The sequence below is a fragment of the Lagenorhynchus albirostris genome, chromosome X (assembly GCF_949774975.1).
Source record: "Lagenorhynchus albirostris chromosome X, mLagAlb1.1, whole genome shotgun sequence".
In the NCBI taxonomy this organism is placed as follows: domain Eukaryota; kingdom Metazoa; phylum Chordata; class Mammalia; order Artiodactyla; family Delphinidae; genus Lagenorhynchus; species Lagenorhynchus albirostris.
The window spans coordinates 69,315,746-69,324,497 of record NC_083116.1 but is presented as its reverse complement, the minus strand read 5'-3'; the positions used below and the strand labels follow the sequence as shown (position 1 = coordinate 69,324,497).

The window sequence follows — 8,752 nt, the reverse complement described above, 5'->3', positions numbered from 1 at the left end:
AAATGGCCGTTCATTTGAATGCAAATGCTATGTAAAAGCCTAAAGCCCCTTGACGTCAGCCCAGCCATTGGGGGCCCATCTATACCGGGCTACCAGTCACCTGGAAACCGTCAGGGTAGGAAACGCCGATGGAGTTGTCTGAGGGGCGCGGAGGAGCTTGCAGCACAGCTACGGCCTAACTTACTGGTTCCCTACTGCTTCTCAAAGTCGGGTTGGGGCCTTACAGGGACTTCAGGATGGCTTAGGGAGCTCCTTTCTCATACCCAAGCCACTATGTACAGAAGCTGCCTTTTGGAAAAAGAAACGGGCATGTACTCGGGCACTCTCAGGAGCCCTGCAGGAGGTGGCACAGCCGGGGCTGGCGCCACTGGGGATGGTGGGAGTCCGATGCCAGCCTCCAACTTCGCAGCGGCTCCGTCTTATGCGCACTATATGGGGTATCCCCATATGCCCGGTATGGATCCTCACGGGCCATCGTTGGGGGCCTGGGGGTCACCCTATAGTCCCCCTCGGGAAGACTGGAGCGTGTACCCCGGGCCGTCCAGTACAATGGGCACGGTGCCCATGAACGACATGACCTCGAGCCCTGCTGCTTTCGGCTCGCCGGAATACAGCAACCTGGAACCCGCAGCGGGTGGAAACAGCGGTAGCAGCCTGCCTACACCAGCCGGCGGATCACTGTTCCCCATCGACGCCTGCACCGCCGACGCCAGTTCTAACAGAAGCCGCCACAGCCCCTATGCGTGGATGCGCAAGACCGTGCAGGTGACTGGTGAGTAATCGATTCCAATGCTCTCAAACTTTTCCTTCCTTTGCTTCTCATCTACTTCTCTTGGCCTTCTGGCCCTCCTACTCCTCAGGCTTCTCCCCGGACAGCTTAGCTAAGGAGACCATTGAGTGTCTTGCTGCCCAGGGCCCCAGCCCATTAGAGACCTCCTTCGCTTGTGCCTCTGATCAAAAGCAGAGCATGGTGCTTGGAACTAAGCCGACCGTAGGGGACTTTTTCACCATTTTCTGATCAGTCAAGGGAGCAACCGGGCGGACAATGGGCATGTTGATCCACAAGGGTCAAGATCCAACCCTGCAGTTGCCCAGATGGGAAAACAGACGCACGGGGAAGATCAGTGGGTGAATAAGGAGAGGACAGCCACGTGTCCCTGTGCTCAATCACTGCTGCTTGCCCGTTCCATTTCAAACCCTTCCCCATCTGGGCAGGTCGGCTTCCCCCTCAAAGCTGGTGGTTCTCAACTTAGGTTCATGTTGCTTGGTTGGCAACAGACCTTCCAGTTTAGCCACGAAGGTCCCAGTGGCAAAGCAACCTGGTCACCCTGGACTCTCAAGGAAGCTCCAGCTTCTTTCGCCCAAGCTGACAGAGGCAAGCTGGATTCAAACCCAATGCCTTCTTACAACTTCCCTTCCGCCAATGGAAGCATAGAGGCTGTGAGAAAGCTACAGTACACCACTGGGACATAATAAGCTACTCAACCCTAACATCCCCTGTGCGTGCACGAATATCAGCCCCACATCAATAAGATTAAAGTGATTAAAGCCCTCCTAACAGTCAGGTAGACGTATCGAGGTGCAGGGGCTGGATGCAGGCTTGTCACCACACATAGGAAAGCCCAGAGATCCCAGCCTAATGCCTACCCACGCTCCTGCCAGCAAGCCGGTGGGCGGCTACTGGGAGCCAGGGGCGGGGGAAGTGGGTACTCTGCTTTAATCTTGGACAGGGGGTGGAGGAGGGAGGCGGGGAGATGTTTGTTTTCAGCTATAGTTGTTCTTTTATCACATTCTTATTATTCCAACCTATCGCTCCCTGTCATTAGAGAAAATTAGTAAAATTCAGCTCTATCACTTTCATCCCTCTGGGGAAGAAATGACATTTCAATAGCATTTGTCCACAATGATTATGCTTCTGCTCACGGTTCTGCCCTTTTTCTCTCCCTAAAAAAAGCAAAAGCAGGAGGGTGGGATGGGACCAACTTTCACCGTTAAGAGGACTCAGCCCAGAGGAGATAGTTCCAATTGATTAGGACATTACTGGGGTAGCAATCCCAAATTAAGAGTTGAGCTTAAATACTTAGCTTTAAAGTGTTTGGAAGTAAGTCTGCATATTGCTTTTTGAAATAAGAGTGGGTTGGCTGGCTAAAGAGAATAGAAAATGAGGTTAGGGTGTTGTATTCCCAGGGCTGTTATTATATCTAATCTTAGGGTTGTAATTAACATCCATTCACTAAGCCCTAACCATCAGCAAAAGACACAAAAGCCAGAAAAGTAGCTGCTCCCAGTTCAGGATTATGTTTTGAAATACTTTAGAAGAGGAAAGTCACTAGTATGTTGTTTGGAAGAGAGAACAATGGGAAGAAAAGGACAAGATAAAATAAATTATCTTGAGTCATGAATTTTCTGTTTATGAGAGAAAATATGATGGGTTTCTCTGCTTAAAAGTCTTTCATTTGCATTTGTCAGATTCTCTCTTTTGGGTAAGTTTAGAAAGGGACTCTAAATTGCTCTGTGGTGTCTTCATCAGTGGGTGAATGAGGAGACTAAATTGCTCTGTGGTGGCTAACTCTTGAAACCTGGGTGTACCATGCCACCTTCACAAGATTTTCTCTCCAACTTCTATGAGAAATTCTAAATTGAATGATTTTGGTACCCCATTGACTTCTGGCAGCCTATCCTATAGATGGGGCTTTATTAAATTCAATCTCCATTTCATTTTAATGTCTTATAAAAGTACCCCTTTATTATATTCTTGTAGCCTAAGGTGTATATTTAGCAACAATTTAAGAATGTGATGAAAAGTATGGACCCTCTCCCCAGAAAAATGCACAAAGGCGCAAATGCGCATGCACACACACACATGTCATTTTTTGAATAATTTTGGGAGATTCATGGATCCACTGAAGCCCTTCCACGGATCTCAGGTTATGAACCCCACAAAAAATTAAGTTGATCACTTCTTTGTATCACTCCAAACAAAAAGACACCCATTTGTATGCTTAGTACATAGTGAGTGTTAAACAAATATTTGTTAAATGAATAAATAAGTCAGATCCTCCTAAATTTTCTACTTCACTCTGTAGTATCGTAGGACAACATTTGACTTACAGCTGAGAAGAAAATAGATGAACTACAAAATTGAAGTAACCCCTCCCTGATTATGGTAATCAAATGAAAGCTCTTTCCATCACTGATGAATGTTTTTAAAATAGCCTTAAGTTAAAGAAACAAAAATACACATATTAGGGGACAATTGGAAAACATTTCATAGTGATTATTGTCATATTTGATTTTCAAATGAGAGAAAGGGGACTGACATACAGAATAAATGAATGTCCACTAAGTGATTTGATTTAAAAATGAAATATTTTTATTTCTACTTTTTTCCCTAAGTATTCTGTTCCAATACACTTCTGGTTTTAAAAATTATATGGAAAGGAAGCTGATAGAAAGATTCTGGGAAAAGTTCAGTATTTTCGTATTTTAAATACTGTCAGTGCATTACAGCTAGGAATTTTTTCATTTTTTGCTTTTTTTTTACCCAGAGTTGTAACCTTGGATGAGTATTGGCAAGGTGGTAACCTAAGTAGGGCTGGAGAGGGGCTTTCTTTTTAGGTGTGGGAAAGAAGAGGAGAGAAGGAAGTGACTTTGAATAATTATGATTAACCCACTGGACAAAATACAAAACACTGAGGAAGTTATACATAAAAGATTTTATTCAGTTAGGACCCTTCAGAAAATGAGTTACTTAATAATTCCTGAAGCTTATCATTATCTTTTTTTGTTTTGATCATTTAATTGGACAATTTTTATGAATGAATTTGGATGCAATTTTTAACTAAAAGCAGCAAAAGATTACCATCAGATGGAAAGTCATCATGATGGTGTCAATTACACTCTACTCCCTAAAGAAAGAGATTGGTTTTCATCCTCTTTACCCTCACTGTCATCATCATCATAACCCCTAGGTTTGGAGAGTGCTTTTCTGCCTAACAGTGTTTTCACAGCCAGTCTCTCAAATGAGCACATTTAGGGTGATGATGAGTCATCATATATAGTGACATGTGTTTGCAAACTCTGTAGGGATACTGTCTTCTAGGTAGTGGGAACTACAGAGGTTTGTCCAAGGCTTTAGGCAGGCGGAGGCAGTGAAATCCCCACCACAGGGCTATGAAGCAGCCCTGTAATACAACTTACGGTTTGTTACTTTCCTAAATTAACCCACAATAGCACCAGAGAAGGGGTTCCCTCACCCTCAGAAATGTAGTTTCTGGGAGAAGAGAATAGCTTGAACAATAAAAGCTAGTGCTCTTAGTGCTTTGTTGATGTTTTAGTATGGAAATATGGCATTATACTCTACTAGAAAAATGTCCAAAATCCATTCAATCAGATTTCATCATTTAAGGGAAGAGGCAATGAAAGGGGTGGAAAGAAGACAGTTTGGGAAGACACAAGAGGAGCACCAGGAAACAGGAATTCATTTCTTTTTGTTAAATGTGCAGTCAATATTTCCCCCTGATCTATGTCTTCTTGAGGTTTGAGGTCTTATCTGTTAGATTGGGGCAACAGACTCTTTTTAACACTTTGCATGGCTTTGATATGCAGCTTGGCTCTTCCTCATTCCTCCTTTCTTCAGGGGTTATATTGCCGGAAAGGGTGAGGATTTTCATGGCAAATAAAGAGGCCTGGTCTTGACTTTATTGTCCTCAGAAGAAACTGCAAGAGGGGAATTTATGACCAATGGGGGTGGGGAAGAACTGCAACCTTCCAGAGTTCTTGAAGTCTGGTTATATTTACTGATTATCAAAGAGCGGAAAACAGACACACACAAGTTGAATTTTAACTTCTGCCTCAAGTTAGAATTTAAACACTTAGTCACTTTGGGATTAGGAAGGGTTTTAGGGAACATCTCTTCAAAGATATATTTTGATTCTAAGATTTGAGGTTCTGGAAATAAATTAAACCTCAATGTTTTCACTGTGACCTCAAATATACATTCTGCCTTTGTAACATACCAAGTGCCAGACCTTTGGTTTCCTAAATTCAGAAAACCAACTCAAGTTTGTTTTCTGTATCTGTGAGTCTGTTTCCGTTTTACATATACATTCATTTGTATTATATTTTAGAGTCCACATGTAAGTGATATCATACAGTATTTGTCTTTCTCTGTCTGACTTATTTCACTAAGCATAATATTCCCTTGGTCTTTCCACATTGCTGCAAATGAAACTAACACAATATTGTAAATCAACTATACTTCAATTTTAAAAATTGACAACAAAAAAACCCACAAAAACAAACAAACAAAAAAGAAAACCAGCTTAAAATTTGAGCCTCTGAGACAGATTGACTGGGATTCATTGTTTTCCATTTTTAAGAGGGAAAGTTTTGTTTAGTTCTTTAGTCCATGAGTTAATCCTAAAACATATCTCTCATCTAGAATTTGTTTCTACATTCATGTCCCTTTTTTTTTCTTTCCTGGAGATGAAAGAGTGTCTGACATTTGTTTAGGGCTTGTAAATTCCAAACCAATTTGCTGGTGTTCCTGAATGTAAAGAGGGTTCAGGATGGGATCTGATGCTATGTAGCTCCTTTGTTAAGCTTGTGCTGCATCTTAACACCTCCATGGAGTTTAGGGAAACACTTTAAAGAAACCTTTGTCTTACAGATCGCTCCCCAAAACTTCACATCAAAAACAACCAGGGAAGATCAGAAGGAGTTTGCCAAAAGCCATAGAGAAAAGGATGAAGATCCTGGAGGGGGTTAGAAAAATGGAAAAGAAAGAGAAACTTCCTAATCACCTTTGGAAAATTTGAAAGGAGGAATAAAACTCTATTTGAAGGAGGGCATGAGAAATTAGTTAAACGTTGTAACACAAAGCAAATGTTTGTATATCCTTTCAAAGAATACTAGAATACCCATTTTATTCTGCTAAAGTCAACACCCCCTATTTCCCCCATTCATTATCCACTTGGGAATAAAAATTTGTTTAAGACTCTCCCCAGAAAACTAAACTATTTTTTCTAATAAGTAATAGGGGCTATCCTAGAACAGAATCTAAGTGACAATAGATGTTTTCTTTTTAAATTACTATCCAAATGAAATTCTAGAATGTATATGTAATTAGAATGTCAGGATCACAAAGCAGCTTGCCTCACTTGGGCCATTCTTATGCTGCCCAGCATGTTTAAATCAGGAATAACATTTGGCACACCAGACTGGGAGCCAAGGGTATGTGTTTGGGTCCCCACTCCTCAGCTCACTAGCACAAAGCAACTTACTTACCTACACTGAGCCTCAGGTTCCTTATCTGCAAAATGGGGATAAGACACATTTTGCGTAATTTGAAAGGGTAAGCGAGAGGTTCAATAGGAAACAATATAAATGAACTGCATAAAATATCAATATAAAAGGAAGTGCATGTATAATGAATGTTGCTACTACTGACAATGACAATGCTGTTCCCATATGTTAGTGTGAAGGGAATGAAAATCATGGCTTAACTGTTTGCTTTAAAATGCTTTGGTGTAACAGTATATCAATGGTGGTGTGATAGGTGTGTTGATATATATAGGTATGATATATATATATATATATATATATGTAAAATAGCCACAGATGACAAAGTAATTAATGGAGAAATGGACTTATGACATATGTGGTTAAAAAAATGTACTTGTTTTGTATTTGAAAGTAATAGCTAAGGGTAGGAACAATGACTATGATTCCTCCAACCAAAACAATCTCCAAAGATGCAAAATATGATTAAATGCACTGCTTTCTCCCCTAACAGGGAAAACCAGGACAAAAGAAAAGTATCGTGTGGTTTACACAGATCATCAAAGGTTGGAGCTGGAGAAGGAATTCCACTGCAACAGATACATCACCATTCGGAGAAAATCAGAGCTGGCAGTCAACTTGGGCCTTTCTGAGAGACAGGTACACCAGAAGTACATCTAACACGTTTCATATAAGCATTTCAATAAGCTAAGGTTTTAGGGAAGTCTGTAACTAAGAGTGGAAGCAAAACAGAAGACCAAGCCATTCTCAAAGCTCTCCTAAAGCCCACATTCATCCTACTGGACCACCTAGTTTAGTACCGTTGGTTGATGGGTTTATTAATAATTGAATGTGGTGGGCACTGTGTAGGTGTGAAAGCAAGGGTGGGGATGTAGGGGGATGAGAAGGATTAAAACTCCCATACAATTGATCAGTCAGGGCAAAACCTTGATATGGTTCCCCAAGTAGTCATAATCAATATGTGAAGTGGAAATCTGTCAATCATGGCAATTATCTGGTTCATATCAGTCAAACTGTAACAGTAAATGAACACCAATGCTGCTACCTGAAGCAAGTTTTTCTATTACTCAGGGTAGGAATTTAATTTTCTGTGGTCTATGTAATCCTATGATTCCTGCCTCAAATTTAGCTTACTATGGGTACTCAGTAAAGATTAAATCATGGCAAGGATCAGTGGTTTCCACTCACCCAGATTTTGACATTACATAACTACCTGATTTGTTTTTTACTTAGGTCTAGGAGTAAACCTGGAAATCATAAGATTCTAGAACTGTAAAGTCCATTAATGTATTGTTGTATCCCAAGAAGCCTGCATTTCAACCATTTATGAAGGCACGTTGGTATCACAGCAAGAGATATAGTATTTCATCACCCTTGTTCACCCAGTTCTGTTTTAACAACCTAACTTCTTTTAATGATAGATCATAATCACCTTTGCTATTTAAATCCCTCCCTTTTTATCACCATGGCTCAGCATCTGCCATTCTATCATTATTTATTTCTACCTGCACAACAGAGATGGTGGGTGAGGTATAATATAAAGAGCACTGCATTCAGAGTCTGAGGCCTTGGACTTGATTTCAGTTTCATCTCATGCAAGATACTTTCCCTCTCTGAGTCTCAGCCTTTTTTAAACCTGTTGTTAAATGGGCATACTTCACAAGGTCATTGTGAGGCTCAATTAAGCGATGCATGTGAAAGGACTTTGTAAATACTAGAGTCCCTGAACAATATCAGCAATGACTGAAAAGTGCATTCAGTATGTTGCCCCATTAAATCCAAAGCATTTTGTGTTTCAGGTGAAAATCTGGTTTCAGAATCGCAGAGCCAAGGAGAGAAAGATGATCAAAAAGAAAATATCCCAGTTTGAGAACAGTAGAGGCTCAGTGCAAAGTGACTCTGGCTCCATCAGCCCTGGGGAACTACCTAACACTTTTTTCACCACCCCATCTGCTGTCCGTGGATTTCAGCCTATTGAGATACCTCAGGTCATAGTCTCTGAATGAAAGAAAGGCAAAGAGAAATGGAAAGTGCCTTTCCTTTAGCATTGTCTTTTTGGTCTCTAAGATATCAGCAGGGGAGTTGCAACATTATGTAATTCCTTGTAAGGCAGTATTCAGAACAAGTGGATGCGCCATGGGTTGAAGATAATTCAAGGGTCACTTACTGTTAGGAACTATCCCCAGAAAACTGTTGTGTGCTATGCTATGTCAGTCACTCAGGGAGCTTGGTGATAAGCTGTATAATTAAAAGCTAAAATTGCGAGCCCTTGAACTCTATTCACAACTTCAGAAATTTGCTTGTGAACAGGCTGTAAAAAACAGTTCTGCCAGGATGCATGTTTGTATATGTATACTTATGTTTGTCATTTGATGCTTGGGTGTGTCTTTTGATGCTATCTTTTGGGAGTGGGGAAAAGGTTAAGCAGAAATTTATCTAACTCTAGCTA

At 41.0% G+C, this 8,752-nt stretch overlaps 1 protein-coding gene across 1 annotated transcript; it reads left to right on the top strand.

Annotated features, from left to right (window-relative positions):
- The first annotated feature begins 273 nt into the window (after positions 1-273).
- CDX4 (caudal type homeobox 4) lies at positions 274-8,309 on the top strand. Its single transcript, XM_060138735.1, has 3 exons — positions 274-772; positions 6,797-6,942; positions 8,103-8,309. Exons 1-3 carry the CDS (start codon positions 274-276, stop codon positions 8,307-8,309), a joined length of 852 nt encoding a protein of 283 aa, XP_059994718.1.
- Positions 8,310-8,752: the final 443 nt, after the last annotated feature.

Coding starts and splice junctions, on each gene's coding strand:
- CDX4 (XM_060138735.1), top strand. CDS start 274: ATGTACAGAAGCTGCCTTTTGGAAAAAGAAACGGGCATGTACTCGGGC. Junction 773..6,796: donor CAAGACCGTGCAGGTGACTG/GTGAGTAATCGA, acceptor CTCCCCTAACAG/GGAAAACCAGGACAAAAGAA. Junction 6,943..8,102: donor TGGGCCTTTCTGAGAGACAG/GTACACCAGAAG, acceptor TTTGTGTTTCAG/GTGAAAATCTGGTTTCAGAA.